The 26,100-nt window shown below is 42.9% G+C and overlaps 1 protein-coding gene across 1 annotated transcript in view; it reads right to left on the bottom strand.

The window, feature by feature from the left end:
- The window catches only part of ess2 (ess-2 splicing factor homolog), a 68,230-nt gene that overhangs the window by 10,161 nt on the left and 31,969 nt on the right, over positions 1–26,100 (bottom strand). The window contains exons 7-8 of the mRNA XM_072245122.1: positions 24,378–24,480; positions 198–307 (exon numbers count right to left, since the gene is read on the bottom strand). Coding sequence (XP_072101223.1) covers positions 198–307; positions 24,378–24,480 — 213 coding nt within the window. The remainder of the gene's footprint in view (positions 1–197; positions 308–24,377; positions 24,481–26,100) is intronic.

The raw sequence follows: 26,100 nt of genomic DNA on the forward strand, positions 1-26,100 counted from the left end.
TATTAAACACATGAGATTTTGCAGATGCTGGAAATCCAGAGCACCACACAGAACTTAGCAGCTCAGGCAACATCTACAGAGGGGAATAAACAGGCGAAATTTTGGATTAACATCCTTCATCAGGTTAACACATTAGTTGACTAGGGAAATGTACTGCACAGTTTCTACTAGAGGTGTTCTCCCTTTCCAGGATGTACCTTAAATGCAGGTCCTGGTGTCCTGTCGACATGAGGGGTTTCTGAACCACTCAAATGCAATGGCGTGCCTTCAATCTCACCCCATGTCATCATCGGTGAGTCCATCACACCTGGGGAATGAGGAGAACAAGCTTTGATCAACATACAGTCTGATGTCTCAGTTCCAGCAGCACAAATCCAGTCATTGGACAGTCCCACACATAGTAGAATCAGAGCAGCAAAGATTAGCCCTCAGTCAATAGTGCTAAACACAAAATGAATTGAATAGTAGAAGCCAAGCACATGTTTAGTATGGGCAATCAAGACACACCTCTGCGTTAGAGCATCATAGAGCCCCAGAGAGCATAACAAGCCCACTCAAAGGGTGCTGCTTCTGCACAGACTGACACCTGGCTAATCCACATTCTAGTTTGTGGTCTGTTGACCAACAGATTACAGAGGTTCAGGTACTTTTTAAAATAGTGTTTATGCCTCTGCTAGCCTTCAGAAAGACCCACTGACACTCACAGAAAAACTAACTGATTTCTTTTACACCACAAATTAATTTAAATCTACGCCACCGGGTTACTAATTTACGTGACAAGGAAACTTTGCTGCTCTTTCCCAGCTATTCAGACTCAAATTAGCCTGGTTGGGGCGGTAGCATAGTGGTTAGCATAACACTTTACAGTGCAGGTGATCTAGGTTCAATTCCCTTCGCTGTCTGTAAGGAGTTTGTACGTTCTCCCTGTGACTGTGGGGATTTCCTTCGGGTGCTCCAGTTTCATCCAGTGGTCTAAAGATGTATCAATTGGTAGGTTAGTTGGTCATTGTAAATTGTCCTGTGATTAGGCTAGGGTTAAATTGGGGAATTGCTGGGCCACATCCTCAAAGGGCCAAAAGGGCCTATTCCGCACTGTATCGCAATAAATAAAATAAGTAAGTAGATTTATGCACCTCAATTAAATCACCTCAGCCTTCCACAGCAAAGAAAGAACAATCCCATCAAAATCTAGTGATATTATCTACTGTCAAATCCCCTATTTCCCCTTCCGTTCTTTACCAAATCCAATATTTCACATTGCCTTAATGACAACATCAGCAGAATCTAATCCCTTCATTAAAACAGATGCAATGTTTCATAAAATCTAATTCGCACTTTCAGTCTTCATAAAGAAAGCAATACACACAAAATGCTGGAGGAACTCAGCAGGTCAGGCAGCATCTATGGAAATGAATAAACAGTTGACGTTTCAGGCTGGGACCTTTCTTCAGGACTAGAAAGGATGGGGGATGATGCTAGAATAAAAATGTGGAAGGAAGATAGCTAAAAGGTGATAGGTGAAGCCAGGTGGGTGAGAAAGGTAAAGGGCTGGAGAGGAAGGAATCTGATAGGAGAGGAGAGTGAACCATAGGAGAAAGGGAAGAAGGGGGGTGACCCAGGTGGGGAAGGGAAGAGGCGATAGGCAGGTGAGAAGAGAAAAGAGGTCAAAGTGGGGAATAGAGGAAGAGGGAAGGGGGGGATGTTTTTTATTCTGGAAGGAGAATTGAATATTCATGCTATCAGGGTGGAAGCTACCCAGATGGAATATAAAGTGTTGCTCCTCCACCCTGAGGGGGGCCTCATCTTGGCACAAGGGGAGGCCATGAACCAACACTTCAGAACAGAAATGGGAATTGGAATTAAAGTGTTTGACCAAAGGAAAGTTCTGCTTTAGGCAGATGGAGCAGAGACGCTCGACAAAGTGGTCCCCCAATTTATGACAGGTCTCACCAATGTAGAGGAGGCCACATCGGGAGCACTAGACACAATAGATGACACTAGCCGATTCGTAGGTGAAGAGTTGCCTCACCTAGAAGGACTGTTTGGGGCCCCGAGTGATAAGTGCCAGTAGGGACTTTAGTGAGGAGGGATGAATGGACAAGAGAATCACGGTAGGAGAGGGAGTTGGTAGAAACATAGAAAATAGGTGCAAGAGTAGGCCATTCGGCCCTTCGAGCCTGCACTGCCATTCATTATGATCATGGCTGATCATCCAACTCAGAACCCTGCCCCAGCCTTCCCTCCATACCCCCTGACCCCCATAGCCACAAGGGCCATATCTAACTCCCTCTTAAATATAGCCAATGAACTGGCCTCAACTGTTTCCTGTGGCAGAGAATTCCACAGATTCACCACTCTCTGTGTGAAGAAGTTTTTCCTAATCTCGGTCCTAAAAGGCTTCCCCTCTATCCTCAAACTGTGGCCCCTCGTTCTGGACTTCCCCAACATCGGGAATAATCTTCCTGCATCTAGCCTGTCCAATCCCTTTAGGATCTTATACGTTTCAATCAGATCCCCCCTCAATCTTCTAAATTCCAACGAGTACAAGCCCAGTTCATCTAGTCTCTCTTCATATGAAAGTCCTGCCATCCCAGGAATCAATCTGGTGAACCTTCTTTGTACTCCCTCTATGGCAAGGATGTCTTTCCTCAGATTAGGGGACCAAAACTGCACACAATACTCCAGGTGTGGTCTCACCAAGGCCTTGTACAACTGCAGTAGTACCTCCCTGCTCCTGTACTCGAATCCTCTCGCTATAAATGCCAGCATACCATTCACCTTTTTCACCGCCTGCTGTACCTGCATGCCCACTTTCAATGACTGGTGTATAATGACACCCAGGACACCAAAGATATATTTGGTGGTAGGATCCCTTTGGAGATGGCGGAACTTGCAGGGGATGATGTGTTGAATGCGGAGGCTCTGGGTAAGGACAAAAGGAACTCTATCACTGTTGAAGCAGCGGGAAGATGGGGTGAACCTGGATTTTCAGGAAATGGAGGAGATGTGGGTGAGGGCAGCATTAATGGTGGAGGAAGGGAAACCCTGCTTTTTGAAAGAGGACATCTCTGATATCCTGGAAAGGAAAGCTGCATCCTGGGAACAGATGCTCAGAGATGAAGGAACTCAGGAAAGGGAACAGCATTTTTACAGGAAACAGGGTGGAAAGAAGTATAGACTAGAAAATTGTGGGAACCTGTAGATTTATAAAAGATGTTGGTGTAGAAGTTAGAGGCAAAGCTGATGAAATTGACGAGCTCAGCATGGCTGCATGAAGCAGCACTAACGATGCCAGAATTGGGGAGCGTTACTGGGGAAGGTTTGGAATGATGGGAGACAGGAAGTCATTGATGGCCTATGTTCCATTGGGAGTTAAGGGCTCAAGAAGAAAACATAATCCCTACCATAGCTGATTAGCCTGTGTAGGGCTCTGTTTAGGATTGCTTTACAGAGATCATATCTTGATTTCTTGCAAAGGTCAGGTTAACTGATATGAATGTTAGAAGTTCTAGTTTTCAGGGGAACCGCCCCGTCTTCAAATGGAGTAGCAGTATTTTTGTGCTGCTCTTAGTTTTCCTTCTCTCCCCCTAGTTTAAGCTTTGAATTTAAAATTTTTACTTGCTGATTCTTGAGGGGGATCAATATGTCTATGTCTACAAGAAGTGGGAAGAATTTACCTGAACCTAGTGATAAAGGTAATGGGAAAGGAAAGGTGCAAAAGGAAAGATCTGATGAAATGCCATCGTGGGCTGAAGATATCGTTCGGACACCGAATTCAATTAAGGATCAGAATGGATCAATTAAAGACCAACTGGAAAAGATTAGTAATGAAATGAAGTCATTTCTGGGAAAACTTAAAGACCTGGAAACTCAAGTTATTTCACATGAAGAGGAATTGAAGATAACTAAGCAAAAGTTGTCTGAAGCTACAACTCATTTAGAAAGATATCAAAATAAGATTATAGACCTGGAAACTAGGTCTCAACGAAGGAATATACGAATTGTTGGGCTGCAAGAAGGAGCTGAAGATGGAGAACTAACGGCTTACTTTGGTAAGCTTTTCCACATTTTATTTCCTACCATTCTATCAAAGCCACCTGCTTTAGAAAGGACATACAGGGCGTTTATCTCCAAATTGAAGGATTCTACTAAACCAAGATCTGTTCTGGTTTGCTTTCATCACTTTAAAATTAAAGATCAAATAATGCGACAGGCAAGAAAACAGAGTTTTTAGATTTATAGCATCTGAGCTTCGCTTTTACAAAGATTATCCAAGAAAGGTAATGGAACAAAGATCAAAATTTGCCCTGGTAATGAAACAAGCATATGATAAAAAACTTTTTCTGTCTTTGAGGTACCCGACAAGAATTAAAATTTTTCCTGCTAATTCTCCTCCTCGTACTTTTTTTGATCCAAAAGCTGCACTGGACTTTGTTCAGACTATACCCGCTGCTGTTACCAATGCCGCTGTTGAATGATCTATCTGAAAGGCTGTTTGGCTATCTGTATATTATTGGCATTTTGGAAAGAAGATTTATTAAGGTCATTTGTATATTTCATTGAGAGACTAATTAAAGAAGACAAGGAGAGTTGTTCATCGTTGCATATTGTTGGTTTTCCTTTGGAAAGATTTACGGCTTAAGTATCTCTGTCTAAATGATCTCTGAACATTCTATGACTGAGAGAAGATGATACGGGGATTTGTTCCTTTAATTTAATACTTGGTTTGTTTCTTTTTTTTTAATTAGCTAATTGGTAGTTTTTTCCTACTAATAGGGCTTTTTATATATTTTTTCTGTTTTATTACAACATTTTATAATTGAATTTAAAGTTTTTTTAGGGAATTAATATTAAACTTAAAGATGGCACTGGTTTTTCTCTCTAAGAGATAACATTATTTTGGTTCTTGTTTATTAGTCGATGGAATGTAAATACCTTTTTTTGCTGAGACTTTATTGTTTTTTTCACAAGGTCACTCCACTTTTTTACTAACTGGGGGTAGGGAAAGAAAACACAGGCAGGGCAGTCTGTAGCTTTGAATTCTATCGTAGATCGCTTGCCTTTTTCGGGTTTCCGGGTGTGGGTGGGTGGATTTAGAGTTAGGAGTTTTTTCCCATTGGGTGGTTCTGAAGCATGCGTGTTTTTTATCTGGTTGTACTCTTCATCACCACCATTTTTGATCATCCTGTATTGGTATGTGCTCTGTGCATGCATAAAGTAGAATAAAATTATAGTATGGCATTTAATCGGATTAATATAATAAGTTGGAATGTACGTGGTTGGAATCATCTCATTAAGCAAAAAGACTTTTAAAATTATTAACCGATTCCGACCTGATATAATTTTTGCTCAAGAGACACATAGACAGCGGGAGATCAAAAAGCTTGTCTGTTTTTATTTAACCTTATATATTTATTCAAGAGGATATTGAATCAGATTCTAATGGTAGATTTTTAATTGTTAAAGGAACAATCTGTAACAGAAAAGTTGTTTTGGTTAATTTGTATGGTCCTAAATCCTATGATTGATAAGAGCTCAACCAGTCAGCGACTTCCAAATCAATCCGCGTCATTTATTAATTCCTTTTTGATTGATTTTGGGTTGGTTGATTTGTGGCGGTATCTCCATCCTGATAATAGAGAATATTCTTTCTTCTCACATGTTTATAAAAAATGTTCGAGGATCGATTATATTATAATTGATCCCCGCTTCTTGCCTAGTGTTAAAACTTCTGAATATGACGCTATTGCTCTATCTGATCATGCGCCTCTGAGCTTGTCTTTTGAATTTGATGATGTCATTCTTGCCCACCCACCTTGGCGCATGTCTCAGACATTATTGCAAAACTCTGACTTTGTCAGTTTCATTGAAACCCAGAGAAAAGATTTTTTTCTTTTTAATGATATAGGGGATATGTCTAAATTAGTTATATGGGATACATTTAAAGCATTTTTACATGGTCAGATTATTTCTTATTCAGCTAAACTTAAAAAACAAACTAAAGCAGAATTAAGACAGAATTTCAAAACAAATTAAAGATTTAGATAATATCTATGCAATTTCCCCCAATACTGATTTATTTAAATGAAGGGTGGAACTTCGATCACAATATAACCTGTTATTAACTCATCCCATTGAAGGATATTTGCTTAAGTTAAAGAGCCAATTTTATATGTTTGAGGATAAAAATAATAAACTGCTTGCATCTTAATTAAAAATGGCTGCAGCCAAAAGGCAAATCATGAAAATTCGTAGGAAAGATGATAACTTAGCTCAGGAATATGAAGAAATTAATAAGATTTTTCAAGATTTTTATGCTGAGTTTTATAAATCTCAATATCCATTAGATTCCTCTGAAATGAATGCTTTTTTACGAAAGATTTTTTTTCCTAAAATCACGGCTGAGGATCAAAAAACTCTTGATGCTCAAATTACTGAAGCCGAAATTCATAAAGCTATTTTTTCAATGCAATCTGGTAAGTCCCCAGCACTTGACGGCTACCCTGTAGAATTTTGGAAAGTTGCTTTCTCCGTATATGTTGGAAATATTCAAGGATTCTTTTGTGAAAGGTGACTTACCTCTACTTTTTATGAGGCTTCTATTTCTTTAATTCTTAAAAAAGATAAAGATCCTACTGACTGTGCTTCATATAGACTTATTTCCTTACTGAATGTTGACGCTAAGATTTTGTCAAAGATAATAGCCAATCGGTTGGAGAATATTTTGGGTAAAATTATTTTTAAAGATCAAACAGGCTTTATAAAGGGTCGCTATTCTTTTTCAAATGTTCGGAGACTATTTAACATTATATATTCTCTTTTAAAACTCCACAATGTGTTGTATCTTTGGATGCTGAAAAAGCGTTCGACCGAGTCGAATGGAAATATTTATTCAATGTTTTAGAGAAATTTGGCTTTGGTGCTAATTTTAATAATTGGATTAAAATGATATATAAAGCCCCTATTGCTACTGTTGTCACTAACAATTGTAGGTCTCCTTTTTTTCAGCTTTCACGGGGGACAGGGCAAGGCCGTCCATTAAGTCCTTTGTTGTTTAATTTAATATTAGAACCCCTTGCTATTGCTCTTCGTCAGGCTAAAAATATCCACAGGATTTTTGTGAATGAGACCATGCATAAGGTTACTCTTTACGCTGATGATTTATTGGTTTATATATCTAACCCTAACGAATCCATTCCTGCCTTGCTAAAATTATTTAATGAATTTGGAGGTTTTTCAGGATATAAAATAAATTTTAGTAAAAGTGAATTGTTTCCTTTAAATGATTCTGTCTCTATATATGATAATACTCCTTTTAAAGTTACAGACTCTTCTAGATATCTAGGTATTATAATTACTAAAAAATATAAGGATCTTTATAAAGCCAATTTTGTTCCCTTAGTAGACTCTATGAAGTATTTATTTAGTAGATGGAGTCCACTTACATTTTCACTTGTTGGTCAGATTCATATAGTTAAAATGATGATTTTACCGAAATTTTTATATTTATTTCAGAATATTCCTGTTTTTTTGACTAGGAAGTTTTTTGATCGGATTGATTCTATTATTTTATCTTTTATTTGGAATAATAAAAGACCAAGAATTAGTAAATGTCATTTACAAAAATTGAAAAAGGATGGAGGTCTTGCTTTGCCTAATCTAAGAAGGTATTACTGGGCTGTTAATGTGCAATATATGTCTTTTTGGTTATACTGGGTTGATAAGAGTGATCGGCCAATTTGGGTAGACCTGGAACTGAAAGTTGTAAAACAGTTTTATTTAACCTCGTTATTGGGAGCTGCTTTACCTATGCAATTAGTTAAAGTTGTTAATTTAAACCTATATCCTGTGATTAAGTATCCTTTACAAATTTGGCTCCAATTCCGCAATTTTTTTAATCTTAAAAAATTTAAACTTTGTAGTTTAATTTACCGAAATTGAGTGATCCAATTTTTTTACTTTGGAAAAATAAAGGTATTAATTCTTTTTTGGATTTATTTAAAGAAGATAGATAGATAGATGTCTTTTGAACAATTAATTGATAAATATTCTCTTTCATACTCACACTTTCTGCAATACCTTCAAGTTAGACATTTTTTACAAAAATATTTAAGTAATTTTCCTTACATATTGGAGGCTGACCAGTTAGATACTATTATGAGTATGAATCCTTTGATTAAGGTTTCTGTTGGAAGAATTTATAATTTATTATTACAATGGGATAAGCGTCTTTTATCTAAGATCAAACAGGATTGGGAAAAGGAACTTAATTTGACTTATATGATGGAGGATTGGATGCAGATATTGAAGTTGGTTAACCCTTCTTCAATTTGTGCTAGCCATTCATTGATTCAATTTAAAATTGTACATCGTTATCATTTGACAAAGGAGAGACTTTCTAAAATCTGTTCTAATGTTGATAGTCATTGTGATAGATGTAAAACTGAGATAGCTACACTGACACATATGTTTTGGTCTTGTTCTATATTGGAACAGTTCTGGAAGTCGGTTTTTTCAACAATTTCTAAAGTACTTAAAGTTAATTTACAACCTAATACACTAACTGTGCTTTTTGGAATAATTCCTCAAAATATTCATGGTATTTCTGTGTCTGACCAACATGTTATTGCATTTGTTACATTGATAGCTAGGAGGCCACTTTGTTGAAGTGGAAGGATACATCAGCTCCCACTTTGTCACAATGGTTCTCTCAAGTGATGCTATGTCTTAGTTTGGAGAAAATTAGAAGTTGAACCTTTGAACCTTTATTTGATTTTGAGAAAAGATGGGGCTCATTTGCTCGTTATTATCATTTGAATTAATTAATATAATTTTTCCACGATCTAATTGTAAATTTTTGAGTATATTTTCTTTTCTTGCTGGCGGTTTAGAACATAGAACATAGAATAGTGCAGCACAGTACAGGCCCTTTGGCCCAAAATGTTGTGGCGACCCTCAAACCCTGCCTCCTGTATAAGCCCCCACCTCAAATTCCTCCATATACCTGTCTAGTAGTCTCTTAAACTTCACTAGTGTATCTGCCTCCACCACTGACTCAGGCAGTGCATTCCACGCACCAACCACTCTCTGAGTAAAAAACCTTCCTCTAATATCCCCCTTGAACTTCCCACCCCTTACCTTAAAGCCATGTCCTCTTGTATTGAGCAGTGGTGCCCTGGGGAAGAGGCGCTGGCTATCCACTCTATCTATTCCTCTTATTATCTTTTACACCTCTATCATGTCTCCTCTCATCCTCCTTCTCTCCAAAGAGTAAAGCCCTAGCTCCCTTAATCTCTGATCATAATGCATACATTCTAAACCAGGCAGCATCCTGGTAAATCTCCTCTGTACCCTTTCCAATGCTTCCACATCCTTCCTATAGTGAGGTGACCAGAACTGGACACAGTACTCCAAGTTGTGGCCTAACCAGAGTTTTATAGAGCTGCATCATTACATCGCGACTCTTAAACTCTATCCCTCGACTTATGAAAGCTAACACCCCATATGCTTTCTTAACTACCCTATCCACCTGTGAGGCAAGTTTCAGGGATCTGTGGACATGTACCCCGAGATCCCTCTGCTCCTCCACACTACCAAGTGTCCTGCCATTTACTTTGTACTCTGCCTTGGAGTTTGTCCTTCCAAAGTGTACCACCTCACACTTCTCTGGGTTGAACTCCATCGGCCACTTCTCAGCCCACTTCTGCATCCTATCAATGTCTCTCTGCAATCTTTGACAATCCTCTACACTACCTACAACTCCACCAACCTTTGTGTCGTCTGCAAACTTGCCAACCCACCCTTCTACCCCCACATCCAGGTCGTTAATAAAAATCACGAAAAGTAAAGGTCCCAGAATAGATCCTTGTGGGACACCACTAGTCACAATCCTCCAATCTGAATGTACTCCCTCCATCACCACCCTCTGCCTTGTGCAGGCAAGCCAATTCTGAATCCACCTAGCCAAACTTCCCTGGATCCCATGCCTTCTAACTTTCTGAATAAGCCTACCATGTGGAACCTTGTCAAATGCCTTACTAAAATCCATATAGATCACATCCACTGCACTACCCTCATCTATATGCCTGGTCACCTCCTCAAAGAACTCTATCAGGCTTGTTAGACACGATCTGCCCTTCACAAAGCCATGCTGACTGTCCCTGATCAGACCATGATTCTCTAAATGCTTATAGTTCCTATCTCTAATAATCTTTTCCAACAGCTTTCCCCACCACAGACGTAAGGCTCACTGGTCTATAATTACCCAGACTATCCCTACTACCTTTTCTGAACACAGGGACAACATTCGCCTCCCTCCAATCCTCCAGTACCATTCCCGTGGACAACGAGGAAATAAAGATCCTAGCCAGATGCTCAGCAATCTTTTCTCTCGCCTCGTGGAGCAGCCTGGGGAATATTCCGTCAGGCCCCGGGGACTTATCCGTCCTAATGTATTTTAACAACTCCAACACCTCCTCTCCCTTAATATCAACATGCTCCAGAACATCAACCTCACTCATATTGTCCTCACCATCATCAAGTTCCCTCTCATTGGTGAACACCGAAGAGAAGTATCCACTGAGGACCTCGCTCACTTCCACAGCCTCCAGGCACATCTTCCCACCTTTATCTCTAATTGGTCCTACCTTCACTGCTGTCATCCTTTTTTCTTCACATAATTGAAGAATGCCTTGGGGTTTTCCTTTACCCTACTTGCCAAGGCCTTCTCATGCCCCCTTCTTGCTCTTCTCAGCCCCTTCTTAAGCTCCTTTCTTGCTTCCCTATATTCCTCAATAGACCCATCTGATCCTTGCTTCCTAAACCTCATGTATGCTGCCTTCTTCCTCCTGACCAGATTTTCCACCTCACTTGTCACCCATGGTTCCTTCACGCTACCATTCTTTATCTTCCTCACCGGGACAAATTTATCCCTAACATCCCGCAAGAGATCTCTAAACATCGACCACATGTCCATAGTACATTTTCCAGCAAAAACATCATCCCAATTCACACCCGCAAGTTCTAGCCTTATAGCCTCATAATTTGCCCTTCCCCAATTAAAAATGTTCCTGTCCTCTCTGATTCTATCCTTTTCCACGATAATGCTAAAGGCCAGGGAGCGGTGGTCACTGTCCCCCAGATGCTCACCCACTGACAGATCTGTGACCTGACCCGGTTCATTACCTAGTACTAGATCCAGTATGGCATTCCCCCTGGTCGGCCTGTCCACATACTGTGACAGGAATCCGTCCTGGACACACTTAACAAACTCTGCCCCATCTAAACCCTTGGAACTAATCCGGTGCCGATCAATATTAGGGAAGTTAAAGTCACCCATGATAACAACCCTGTTATTTTTGCACCTTTCCAAAACCTGCCTCCCAATCTGCTCCTCTGTATCTCTGCTGCTACCAGGGGGCCTATAGAATACCCCCAATAGAGTAACTGCTCCCTTCCTGTTCTTGACTTCCACCCATATTGACTCAAAAGAGGATCCTGCTACATTACCCACCCTTTCTGTAGCTGTAGTAATATCCCTGACCAGTAATGCCACCCCTCCTCCCCTTTTTCCACTCTCTCTATCCCTTTTAAAGCACTGAAATCCAGGAATATTGAGAATCCATTCCTGCCCTGGTGCCAGCCAGGTCTCTGTAATGGCCACTACATCATAATTCCATGTATGTATCCAAGCTCTCAGTTCATCACCTTTGTTCCTGATGCTTCTTGCACTGAGGTACACATATTTCAGGCCTTCTACCTTACTGTCTTTACACCGTTTATTCTGCTTCTCTTTCCTCAAAGCCTCTCTGTATGTTAGATCTGGCTTTACTCCATGCACTTCTTTCACTGCTCTATCGCTCTGGGTCCCATCCCCTTCGCAAATTAGTTTAAACCCTCCCGAACCATGCTAGCAAACCTACCTGCAAGGATATTGCTCCCCCTCGAGTTCAGGTGCAACCCATCCAATCTGTACAGGTCCCACCTTCCCCAGAAGAGATCCCAATGATCTAAAGATCTAAAACCCTGCTCCCTGCACCAACTCCTCAGCCACACATTCAACTGCCATCTCCTCCAATTCTTACCATCACTATCACGTAGCACTGGCAGCAATCCTGAGAACGCCACCCTTGAGGTCCTGTTCTTCAGCCTTCTGCCTAGTTCCCGAAACTCACACTTCAGGACCTCATCCCTCTTTCTGGCTATGTTGTTGGTCCCAACATGTATCACGACTTCTGGTTGCTTTCCCTCTCGTACCAGGATGTCGTGCACCCGGTCAGAGACATCCCGGACCCTGGCACCCGGGAGGCAACAAACCATGCAGGTGTCCTTCTCACGTCCACAAAATCTCATGTCTGCTCCCCTGACTATAGAGTCTCCAATGACGACAGCTCTCCTCTTCTCCGGCCCACCCTTCTGCACCACAGGGTCAGACTCAGTGCCAGAGGCCCTGCCACCATGGCTCACACCTGGTCGGTCGTCCCCGCCAACAGTATCCAGGACAGTAAACTTATTATTCAGGGGAATGGCTACAGGGGTGCTCTGCACTACCTGTCTGCTCACCTTTGCTTTCCCCCCTCTGACTGTCACCCAACAACCTGCTTCCGACAGCCTAGGTGTGACTACCTCCCTGTAGCTCTCATCTATGACTGCCTCATTCTCCCTTATGAGTCGAAGGTCATCCAGCTGCTGCTCCAGATTCCTTACACGGTCTTCCAGATCACCCAGCCGTATGCACTTCTGGCAGATGTGAATCTGCGGGAGAGGGGAGTTCCCCCAAGACTGCCACATCTCACATGAGAGGCACATCACCGTCTCAGGAGACATTGTAAAACTGACTGCGAGCTAGCTTGTCCTCCGCCTCTTCTCGTCGAAGCCCTCTCGAGTCAAAGCCTCAAAGCTCCACTCCTTCACTGCTGATCTATTCAAATCTTGATTGACTTGATTGCACTGACCAACTGCCAAAACTGCCAGAATCTCTCGAGTCAAAGCCTCAAAACTCCACTCCTTCACTGGCCGCTTTCCAGTTTGATGTTTATTTTTAGAAACTTTTTGTATGACGCATGACTCCGGGGTTGTACACCTAATGGGTTCTTTTTTTTTTCTTTCACTTTCCTGCTTAGTAGGTTTTTTTTGTTATCACAAAATTTTTTTCAATCTTTAAGATAATGTTTTTTTTGAGGCATTCTAAGTGTTGTTACTTCAATGTACTCCTTATTTTTCCTGTATAATATAACAATAAAAAGATTTGTAAAAAAAAAAGTTCTAGTTTTCAGTAGGGTGTGGGTTTCCCATTTTCAGTTTGGCAAAACCTAGATTGTCCTCTTTGGCGCAGTCCTCAATGCACTTGCTGATAAAGTCCATGACAGTGGTGACACCCATCTAGAATGGCTGCTAAGTCTTGGAACAAAGTCTACTGACAAAAACTGACTCTACTGACTCTAATTTGAGAGGGAGAAGCATAACTCACATGTATCAGTATTGCAATGGAATAAAGGGAATTGCAGAGGCATGAGAGAGGAGCTTGCCCAGATGGATTGGAGGGAGATACTGGTGGGGATGACAGCAGAGCAGAGATGGCTGAAATTTCTGGGAATAGTTCACAAGCCGCGGGATAGATATGCCCCACAGAGGAAGTAGTTCTCAAGTGGCAAGGATAGGCAACCGTGGCTGACAAGGGAAGTTAAGGACTGCATAAAAGCCAAGGAATGGCATACAAGGTAGCAAAAGTGAGTGTTGGTTTTTAAAATCCAACAAAAGGCAACTAAAAAAAGTTACAAGGAAAGATGAAATACAAGGACAAACTAGCCAATAATATAAAGCAGGATACCAAAAGCTTTTTCAGATATATAAAGAGTAAAAGGGAGATGAGAGTTGATATTGGACCACTAGAAAATGATGCTGGTGAGGTAGTAATGGCAGATGGATTTAATGGGTACTTTGCATCAGTCTTCACTGTGGAAGCCACTAGCAGTGTGCTAGAGGTCTGGTGTGTCAGGGAGCAGGAGTGAGTGCCATTGCTATTACAAAGGCCAGATGGACCACATCCCTGAGTTCTGAGAGAGGTGCTGAAAGATAACAGATGCATTGGTCATGATCTTTCAAGAACCACTTGATTCTGGCATGGTCCTGGAGGACTGGAAGATTGCATATGTCACTCCACTCCTCAAGAAGAGAGAAAGGCAAAAGAAATGAAATTATAGGCCAGTTAGTCTAATCTCAGTGGTTGGGAAAGTGTTGGAGTCTATTATTAAGGATGAGGTTTCGAGGTACTTGGAGACCGATGATAAAATAAGTCAAAGTCAGCATGATTTCTGTAAAAGGAAATCTTGCCTGACAAATCTGTTAGAGTTCTGTCAGTGCATGTCAGTTACTTGGATTTTCAGAAGGTGTTTGATAAGGTGACATACATGAGGCTGCTTCACAAGATAAAATCCTATGGCATTACAGGAAAGATACTGGCATGGATAGCAGAATGGCTGACAGGCAGGAGGCATCAAGTGGGAATAAAGGGGGCCTTTTCTGGTTGGCTGCCAGTGACTAGTAGTGTTCCTCAGGGGTCAGTATTGGGGACGCTGCTTTTCACATTGTTTGTCGATAATTTAGACAACGGAATTGATGGCTTTGTGACAAATGCAATGTTGGCATTTATTTCAAGGGGAATAGAATATAAAAGCAAGGAGATAATGCTGAACCTTTATAAGACACTGTCAGGCCACACTTGGAGTATTATCAACAGTTTTGGGCCCCAGATCTCAGAAACGATGTGTTGTCATTGGAGAGAATCCAGAGGAGGTTCACAAGGATGATTCCGAGAATAAAGTGGTTAACAGATGAGGAGTGTTTGGCAGTTTTGGGTCTGTACTCACTGGAATTTTTTCACACTGCTCGGGGAAAAGAGGCTCAACTGCGCAGGCGCGTGACGTAGAGCGCCAAAGGTTTAAAAAAAAAAGACCACCATATACATCGGGCAGCAGAGTCAGAGGGAACAGAGTGGGATGGCTTTGGCTCAACAGGCTTTGGCGTGAACAGGCAGAGGCGAGGGTAGGTTCCAGTAAGTTTTGTTTTGTTAGTTTAGAGTAGAGAGAATGCCAAGCAGGATGTTGGAATGCTCCTCTTGCAGGATGTGGGAAGTCAGGAAGACCTCCGGTGTCCTTGACAATGACACCTGCAAGAAGTGCATCCAGCTACAGCTCCTAACAAACTGCATTAGGGAACTGGAACAGGAGCTGGATGACCTCCAGATCATTCGGGAGAATGAGGAGTTTATAGATAGTAGCTTCAGGGAGGTAGTTACGCCAAAGGAGCAGCACACAGATAATTGGGTTACCATCAGGCGAGGGAAGGGGAAAGGGCAGGCAGAGCAGGGTTTTCCTGTGGCCATTCCCCTCAACAACAAGTATACCGATTTGGATACTGTTGGGGGGGGGGGGGGGAATGACTTACCTGGGACAAGCTGCAGCAGCCAGATCTCTGGCACTGAGTCTGGTTCTGCAAAGCAGAAGGGAGGATGGAAGAAGAGGACAGCGGTAGTGATAGGGAACTCGTTAGTTAGAGGTACAGACAGGAGGTTCTGTGGTCATGACAGAGACTCCCGGATGGTTTGTTGCCTCCTGGGTGCCAGGGTCAGGGATGTCTCTGATCGCGTGCACAGCATTCTGAAGTGGGAGGGTGATCAGCCAGATGTCATGGTACACATCAGTACCAATGACGTAGGAAGGAAGAGTGAGGAGGTCCTGAAGTGTGAGCACAGAGAGCTTGGTAGGAAGTTAAAAAGCAGAACCTCAAGGGTCGTAATCTCAGGATTACTACCTGTGCCACGTGCCAGTGAGGGTAGGAATAGGATGCTCTGGCAGATGAACATGTGGCTGAGGAACTAGTGTAGAGGGCAGGGTTTCAGATTTCAGGATCATTGGGACCTCTTCTGGGGCAGTGGGACCTGTACAAGAGAGACGGGTTACACCTGAACTACAAGGGGACCAATATTCTTGCAGGGAGGTTTGTTAGTGCTTTTGGGGACGGATAAAACTAGATTTGCAGGGGGAACCAGAGTGCCAGAGCAGACAGTGGAGCGGGGGTGAAAATAAATGATGTTAAAAGTTCATGCAAAGTCACAAATAGAAGGGTTGTGTGTGGTGGTAATAATCTTCTGAGGTATGTCTATTTCAATACAAGGAGTATTGCGGGGAAGGCAAGCGAGCTGAGGGCGTGGATTGACACATGGAATTACGACATTATAGCCATTAGTGAAACTTGGCTACAGGAGGGGCAGGACTGGCAGCTTAATGTTCCAGGGTTCCGATGTTTCAGACGTGATAGAGGCAGAGAAATGAAGGGTGAGGGGGTGGCATTGCTAGTCAGGAAAAATGTTACAGCAGTGCTCAGGCAGGACAGATTAGAGGGCTTGTCTACCAAGGCCATATAGGTGGAGCTGAGAAACAGGAAAGGTATGACCACATTAATGGGGTTGTATTATAGACCACCCAACAGTCAGCGAGAATTGGCGGAGAAAATCTGCAGAGAGATAGCAGACAACTGCAGGAAACATAAAGTTGTGATAGTAGGGGATTTTAATTTTCCACATATTGATTGGGACTCCCATACTGTTAAAGATCTAGATAGGTCAGAGTTTGTAAAATGTGTTCAGGAAAGTTTTCCAAATCAATATATAGAGGTACTAACTAGAGAGGACGCAATATTAGATCTCCTATCCAATATAAAGATGGAGTTAAAGAGAAAGAGAGAATGAGAAAAGTTAAGAAAGACAACAGAATTAACGGGGTTGAATGATCATGAAGGGATCGGAGATTATGGCCAAGTGCAACAGGAATCGATGTGAAAGGTGAGGGGAGTAATGGATTAAAAGTATTATATATGAATGCATGAAGTATAAGAATTAAAGTGGATGAGCTTGAGGCTCAGTTGGAAATTGGCAAGTATGATGTTGTAGGAATAACAGAGACATGGCTGCAAGAGGACCAGGGCTGGGAAATGAATATTCAAGGGTATACGTCCTATCGAAAGGACAGACAGGTGGGCAGAGGGAGTGGAGTGGCTGTGTTGGTGAGCAATGAAATTCAGTCCCTTGCGAGGGGTGACAGAGAATCAGGAGATGTAGAGTCAGGATGGATAGAACTGAGAAATTGTAAGGGCAAAAAGACCCTAATGGGAGTTCCAGGCCCCCAAACAGTAGCCTGGATATAGGGTGCAAGTTGAATCAAGGGTTAAAATTGGCATGTCGCAAAGGTAATGCTACGGTTGTTATGGGGGACTTCAACATGCAGGTAGACTGGGAAAATCAGGTTAGTACTGGACCCCAAGAAAGGGAGTTTGCGGAGTGCCTCTGAGATGGATTCTTAGAGCAGCTTGTACTGGAGCCTACCAGGGAGAAGGCAATTCTGGATCTAGTGTTGTGTAATGAACCGGATTTGATAAGGGAACTCGAGGCAAAGGAACCAGTAGGAGGTAGTGACCATAATATGATAAGTTTTAATCTACAATTTGAGAGGGAGAAGGGAAAATCGGAAGTGTTAGTATTACAGATGAACAAAGGGGACTATGGAGCCATGAGGGAGGAACTGGCCAAAGTTGACTGGAAAGATACCCTAGCAGGGATGACAGTGGAACAACAATGGCAGGTATTTCTGGGAATAACACAGAAGGTGTAGGATCAGTTCATTCCAAAGAGGAAGAAAGATTCTAAGGGGAGTAAGGGCGACCGTGGCTGACAAGGAAGTCACAGACAGTATAAAAATAAAAGAGAAGTATAACATAGCGGGAAGCCAGAGGATTGGGAAACTTTTAAAGAGCAACAGAAGATAACTAAAAGGGCAATACGGGGAGTAGAGATGAGGTACGAAGGTAAGCTAGCCAAGAATATAAAGGAGGATAGTAAAAGCTTCTTTAGGTATGTGAAGAGGAAAAAATTAGTTAAGACCAAAGTTGGGCCCTTGAAGACAGAAACAGGTGAATTTATTATGGGGAACAAAGAAATAGCAGACAAGTTGAACAGGTACTTTGGATCTGTCTTCACAGGGAAGACACAAACAATCTCCCAGATGTAATAGTGGCCAGAGGACCTAGGGTAACGGAGGAACTGAAGGAAATTCACATTAGGCAGATAATGGTGTTGGATAGACTGATGGGACCGAAGGCTGATAAACCCCCAGGGCCTGATGGTCTGCATCCCAGGGTACTTAAGGAGGTGGCTCTAGAAATCGTGGACGCATTGGTAATCATTTTCCAATGTTCTATAGATTCAGGATCAGTTCCTGAGGACTGGAGGGTAGCTAATGTTATCCCACTTTTTAAGAAAGGAGGGAGAGAGAAAACAGGGAATTATAGACCAGTTAGCCTGATATCAGTGGTGGGGAAGATGCTGCAGTCAATTATAAAAGATGAAATAGCGGCACATTTGTATAGCAGTAACAGGATTGGTCCGAGTCAGCATGGATTTACGAAGGGAAAATCATGCTTGACTAATCTTCTGGAATTTTTTGAGGATGTAACTATGAAAATGGACAAGGGACAGCCAGTGGATGTAGTGTACCTGGACTTTCAGAAAGCCTTTGATAAGATCCCACATAGGAGATTAGTGGGCAAAATTGGAGCACATGGTATTGGGGGTAGGGTACTGACATGGATAGAAAATTGGTTGGCAGACAGGAAACAGAGTAGGCATTAACGCGTCCCTATAAGAATGGCAGGCAGTGACTAGTGGGGTACCGCAAGGCTCGGTGCTGGGACCGCAGCTATTTACAATATATATTAATAACTTAGATGAAGGGATTAAAAGTAACATTAGCAAATTTGCAGATGACACAAAGCTGGGCGAGTAGCAGTGTGAAATGTGAGGATGTTATGAGAATGCAGGGTGACTTGGACAGGTTGGGTGAGTGGGCAGAAGCAGTTTAAAGTGGATAAATGTGAGGTTATCCACTTTGGTGGTAAGAACAGGAAGGCAGATTACTATCTGAATGGTGTCAAGTTAGGAAAAGGGGAAGTACAATGAGATCTAGGTGTCCTTGTTCATCAATCACTCAAAGTAAGCAGGCAGTGAAGAAAGCTAATGGCATGTTGGCCTTCATAACAAGGGGAGTTGAGTATAGGAGCAAAGAGGTCCTTCTGCACTTGTACAGGGCCCTGGTGAGACCACACCTGGAGTACTGTGTGCAGTTTTGGTTTCCAAATTTGAGGAAGGACATTCTTGCTATTAAGGGAGTGCAGCGTAGGTTCACGAGGTTAATACCCAGGATGGTGGGACTGTCATATGTTGAAAGATTGGAGCGACTGGGCTTGTATACACTGGAATTTAGAAGGATGAGAAGGGATCTGATTGAAACAGATAAGATTATTAAGGGATTGGACAGGCTAGAGGCAGGAAACATGTTCCCGATGCTGGGGGAGCCCAAAACCAGAGGCCACAGTTTAAGAATAAGGGGTAGGCCATTTAGAACGGAGTTGAGGAAGAACTTTTTCACCCAGAGAGTTGTGGCTCTGTGGAATGCTCTGCCTCAGAAGGCAGTGGAGGCCAATTATCAGGATGCTTTCAAGAAAGAGTTAGATAGAGCTGTTAAATATAGTGGAGTCAAGGAATATGGGGAGAAGGCAGGAACGGGGTACTGATTGTGGATGATCTGCCATGATCACAGTGAATGGCGGTGCTGGCTCGAAAGGCCGATTGGCCTACTCCTGTACCTATTGTCTATTAGGGAACGAGTTAGGACAGATGATGGAAGTGTGTGCAGGGGAACACTTTGGTTCCAGTGATTGTAACACCATTAGTTACAACTTGATCACGAATAAAGATAGATCTGGTCCTTGGGTTGTGGTTCTAAACTGGAAAAAGGCCAAACTTGAAGAAATGAGAAAGGATCTAAAAAGTGTGGATTGGGACAGGTTGTTCTCTGGCAAGGATGTGATTGGTAAGTGGGAAGCCTTCAAAGGAGAAATTTTGAGAGTGCAGAGTTTGTATGTTCCTGTCAGGATTAAAGGCAAAGTGAATAAGAATAAGGAACCTTGGTTCTCAAGGGATATTGGAACTCTGATAAAGAAGAAGAGAGAGATGTATGACATGTATAGGAAACAGGGAGCAAATAAGGTGCTTGAGGAGTATAAAAAGTGCAAAAAAAACTTAAGAAAGAAATCAAGAGGGCTAAAAGACATGAGGTTGCTTTGGCAGTCAAGGTGAAGGATAATCCAAAGAGCTTCTACAGATATATTAAGAGTAAGAGGATAGTAAGGGATAAAATTGGTCCTCTTGAAGATCAGAGTGCTCGCTATGTATGGAACTGAAAGAAATGGGGGAGATCTTAAATGGGTTTTTTGCATCTGTATTACTAAGGAAACTGGCATGGAGTCAATGGAAATAAGGCAAACAAGTAGTGAGGTCATGGAACCTATACAGATTGAAGAGGAGGAGGTGCTTGCTATCTTGAGGCAAATCAGAGCAGGTAAATCCCCAGGACCTGACAGGGAATTCCCTTGGACCTTGAAGGAGACTGGTGTTGAAATTGCAGGGGCCCTAGCAGATATATTTAAAATGTCAGTATCTACGGGTGAGGTGCTGGAGGATTGGAGGATAGCTCATGTTGTTCTGTTGTTTAAAAAAGGCTCTAAAAGTAATCCAGGAAATTATAGGCCAGTAAGTTTGATGTCGGTAGTAGGTAAATTATTGGAAGGAGTACTAAGAGATAGGATCTACAAGTATTTGGATAGACAGGGACTTATTAGGGAGAGTCAACATGGCTTTGTAGTGGTAGGTCACGCTTAACCAATCTACTGGAGTTTTTCGAGGAGGTTACCAGGAAAGTGGATGAAGGGAAGGCAGTGGATGTTGTCCACATGGACTTCAGTAAGGCCTTTGACAAGGTCCCGCATGGGAGGTTAGTTAGGAAAATTCAGTCACTAGGTATACATGGAGAGGTAGTAAATTGGATTAGACATTGGCTCAATGGAAGAAGCCAGAGAATGGTAGTGGAGGATTGCTTCTCTGAGTGGAGGCCTGTGACTAGTGGTGTGCCACAGGGATCAGTGCTGGGTCCATTGTTATTTGTCATCTATATCAATGATCTGGATGATAATGTGATAAATTGGATCAGCAAATTTGCTGACGATACAAAGATTGGAGGTGCAGTGGACAGTGAGGAAAGTTTTCAAAGCTTGCAGAGGGATTTGGACCAGCTGGAAAAAATGGGCTGAAAAATGGCAGATGGAGTTTAATACAGACAAGTGTGAGGTATTGCAATTTGGAAGGTCAAACCAAGGTAAAACATACAAAGTAAATGGTAGGGCACTGAGGAGTGCAGTAGAACAGAGGGATCTGGGAATACAGATACAAAGTTCCGTAAAAGTGTCGTCACAGGTAGATAGGGTCGTAAAGAGAGCTTTTGGTACATTGGCCTTTATTAATCATAGTATTGAGTATAAGAGCTGGAATGTTATGCTGAGGTTGTATAAGGCATTGGTGAGGCCGAATCTGGAGTATTGTGTTCAGTTTTGGTCACCAAATTAAAGGAAGGATATTAATAAGGTTGAAAGAGTGCAGGGAAGGTTTACAAGGTTGTTGCCGGGACTTGAGAAACTCAGTTACAGAGAAAGATTGAATAGGTTAGGACTTTATTCCCTGGAACATAGAAGAATGAGGGGAGATTTGATACAGGTATATAAAATTATGATGGGTATTGATAGGGTGAATGCAAGCAGGCTTTTTCCACTGAAGCTAGGGGAGAAAAAAACCAGAGGACATGGGTTAAGGGGGAAGGGGGAGAAGTTTAAAGGGAACATTAGGGGGGCTTCTTCATACAGAGACTGGTAGGAGTGTGGAATGAGCTGCCAGATGAAGTGAAGTGGGCTCACTTTTAACATTTAAGAAAAACTTGGACAAGTACATGGATGAGAGGTGTATGGAGGGATATGTTCCAGGTGCAGGTCAGTGGGACTAGGCAGAAAAATGGTTTGGCACAGCCAACAAGGGCCAAAAGGCTTGTTTCTGTGTTGTAATGTTCTATGGTCCTATAGAATTCAGAAGAATGCCAGGGATCTCATTGAAACCTACCAAATGTTGAAAGGACACAGCCTCAAAATTGAGAGCGACCTTTTAGAACAGAGGCATTTTTTTGGCCAGAGAGTAGTAAATCTGCAGAATGCTCTGCCACAGACTGCAATGGAGGTCAAGTCTGTGCATATATTTAAGGCGGAAGTTAATTGTTTCCTGATCGGTCAGGGCATCAAATGATATGGTGAGCAGGCAGGTGTATCGGGTTGAATGGGATCTGGGATCAGCCGTGATGGAAGACTCGATGGGCTGAATGGCCTATTAAAGTAAAGTAAAGTCTTGCGAGACCATGGCACAGGCCTGGGCAAGGTTGTATGGAAGACCAGCAGTTGCCCATGCTGCAAGTCTCCCCTCTCCACGGCACCGATGTTGTCCAAGGGAAGGGCATTAGGACCCACACAGCTTGGCACCAGTGTCGTCGCAGAGCACTGTGTGATTAAGTGCCTTGCTCAAGGACACAACATGCTGCCTCTGCTGGGGCTCGAACTCACGACCTTCAGATCGCTAGTCGAATGCCTTAACCACTTGGCCATGTGCCCACGGGCCTAATTCTGCTCCAATGTCTCATGGTCTTATGGTCTAAGGCAGTCGCACAGAAGCTCATCTATTTACTCAGACCTGCTTGGAATGATTTTCTGTACCAAACCCTCTGTTTCGTTTTGTTTATATGCAGGGAGAAGGAGCACAGCTTGTTCAGCCTGTTATTCAGATTTACCAATATATGAACAGTCGGGGGTTGGGGAGGGGTAGGAGGTAGGTAGCTTTGATGGTTGTATAGCAATGGCCAAGGGTGTTTAGGCCTCTGATACCCTGGTGGGACAGGAAATGTGCTGGTGAGCAATGTGGTAACAGACTCTTGAGGTTGGCCTGCTGGATGTCACCGTCAATGATGAAAAGGGCCTCTGGTTCTCCTGTTTCAAGACATTTGACCACAAGGTTCAGTTCCTTCAGTGCAGGCTTCACATCCGCCTGGGGTGAGATGAAGACTGCCATCAGAATAACTGAGGAGAACTCTCATAGCAGGCAGTATGAGCAACACTATTCCTGGCTGGGTGAGCAAGAACTCACCAGGACCATTAATTCCAAACACCATGACGTCTTGCCTGGGAAGCAGACATCTGTGCATCTAACTTTGCCCAAGGACACCATATGAACAACCCTGTGAATTGAGAAGCCCTTGGGTTGTTTAACACAGTCAGGTGAAGTAGCTGTGAGCACACAGCAGTCCCGAACCTCTTTTGATAGACAAGTCTCGCTCTTAGTTCATCAATGGTCTGGATATTAGCAGGTGGGATGCGGGACTTGAACCCACACTATTTCAGTCTCACCTGCAGCCCCCACTTCCGAGGTAAATGGCTGCATCTGGTCTGTCCTAGAAAAACCTGGAGTGGAGCCACCTGGGCTGGAAATAAGTAACTGCTTAAGGACAGACATCGAAGTCCTGGGATGGATTCATCTGGTGTGAAAGTTGTTTATCTCAATACAGGTTTGAAAGCCCACTGAAGAGGAGTGACTTTCCTTAGCAGGTAAGTAGGGGCATCTAGGAGAGAGAGCCCTGGCGTCAAGACTCAGTCTCGGATGCTCCGTAAGATCGGACTTCTGATCTGAGAGGCCTCGACTTTGGGTGCCTCCATAGGTTGGGTATTCGTTCAGGCTGGGTCTCAGGACTTGGCCCTTGCTGCCTATTTGGGATGCGGGAGCGTGGGCCTCATATTTGAGCTGCCCCCCCCCGCCACAAAAGATTCAAGCATGTAATTTAGATTGACACTCTAACAGTGTATCATACTCTCTAGCAGTCTGTACAGAAAGTGAATTTCCAAAGTGCTGTTGGAGAAGCTGGAAGTTTTCCCAGAGTTTTGAGTTGATATTCCTCTGAAATAATGGCATAAAGCTGATGAAATAGCCAATCACTTGCACGCTGATTAAGGAATATTGCTGTTAGTCTGGTCTACATAACAAACCAATCACTGCCAATCAAGTGCTCCATGTTTCTCACCTACATACATACACCTCGTCTTCATTAACTTTATTTTTACTTGGAGATACAGCGCGGTAACAGGGCCATCCAGCTCATGAACCCAAGCCACCTAATTACACCCACGTGACCAATTAACTGACTAGCCCATTTGTATTTGGAATGTGGAAGGAAACCCATTCAGTCACAGGGAGAACGTACAAACTCACAGACAACAGCAGGAATTGAACCGGGGTCGCTGATACTGTAAAGCGTTATGCTACCATGCCACCCTGAATGCAGGCAAAATAGGGATTTTTAGACAGTGATGCAAGAATGTCAGTATGAGGCTCCATAACTGACTCTTACCTGGAGCAGGTGAAGGAGTCCTTACGAAGCCATAGCCATTCACCTTTGGCGACTCCTGTGGGATCAGCTCCTTTCCATCTGGCCCCACTTTGCCCTGTTTAAACTTCAAAACCAAAGACAACGTGAGTGCATACATTGTGACAAAGCATCACTTGCTCAACATTTCATTGCTACAGATGCAAATCAAACTTTCCATTTCCTTTTCCTAAAAATGCATTTAACTCAAGTTTTAACTTGTGCACTCCTCCTTAATTGCCCTTGAGAAGGTAGTGGTGAAGGTAGATAGGGTAGTTAAGAAAGCTTATGGGGTGTTGGCTTTCATAAATTAAGGGATAGAGTTTAAGAGTTGCGGTGTAATGATGCAGCTCCATAAAACTCTGGTTAGGCCAAACTTGGAGTATTGTGTACAGTTCTGGTCACCTTACTATAGGAAGGATGTGGAAGCATTGGAAAGGGTACAGAGGAGATCCACCAGGATGCTGCCTGGTTTAGAGAGTATGGATTATGATCAGAGATTAAGGGAGCTAGGGATTTACTCTTTGGAGAGAAGGAAGATGAGAGGAGACATGATAGAGGTGTACAAGATATTAAGAGGAATAGATAGAGTGGATAGCCAGCGCCTTTTCCCCATGCACGACTGCTCAATACAAGAGGACATGGCTTTAAGGTAAGGGGTGGGAAGTTCAAGGGGGATATTAGAGGGAAGTTTTTTACTCAGAGAGTGGTTGGTGCGTGGAATGCACTTCCTGAGTCAGTGGTGGAGGCAGATACACTCGTGAAGTTTAAGAGACTACTAGACAGATATATGGAGGAATTTAAGGTGGGGGGTTATATGGGAGGCAGGGTTTGAGGGTCGGCACAACATTGTGGGCCGAAGGGCCTGTAATGCGCTGTACTATTCTATGTTCTATGAGTTGCTTTGTACCACTACCTGATTAAGGAACTTGCCAAACACTGTTGATTCAGGGCTTGCAGGACTTAGACCCAGGGATGATGAAAGGTCAGTGATATATTAACAGGTCAGCTTGTTGAACGGTTATGTTTATGTTTACCAGGATCCTCATCTCTAGTAGCTACTGTAGTTACGTGACCAATCCTGAGAATTTCTGAATAATGATGACTCTTCTAAGGACGCATTGTCAGGCCATGTCTGAACGCTGTCGAGGTCTTGCTGCAGGTAACCACGGAGCTGGAGTTTGCTGAGGAGTTGTAAACTGAACGTAGAACAGTACAGCATAGTACAGGCCCTTCAGCCCACAATGTTGTGCCAACCTTTATAAACCTACTCCACAATCAATCTAACCCTTCCTTCCTACACACCCCATAACCTTCCATTTCTCTTACATCCACATGGCTATCCAGGAGTCTGTTAAATGTCACCTTTGTATCTGCCTCTACCACCACGCTTGGCAATGTGTTCCCTGTATAAAAAAATACCTAACTCTGACATCTCCCCTAAGCTTTCCTCCACTCACTTTAAAACTGACCTCCTCCGGCATCAGCCACTGCCGCTCTGGAGAAAAGGTGCCGGCTGTCCACTCTCTCTGTGGCCCTCATAACTTAAACATCTCCATCAAATCACTTCTCATCCACCGTCATTCCAACTGTTCCTTGTAAGATATGTTCTCTAATCCAGGCAGCAACCTGGTATATTCTCCTCTGCAACCTCTCTACATTTCTCCTATAATGAGGAGACCACAACTGAACACATTACTCTCAGTTT

Source organism: Mobula birostris, chromosome 2 (genome assembly GCF_030028105.1).
Source record: "Mobula birostris isolate sMobBir1 chromosome 2, sMobBir1.hap1, whole genome shotgun sequence".
NCBI lineage: Eukaryota > Metazoa > Chordata > Chondrichthyes > Myliobatiformes > Myliobatidae > Mobula > Mobula birostris.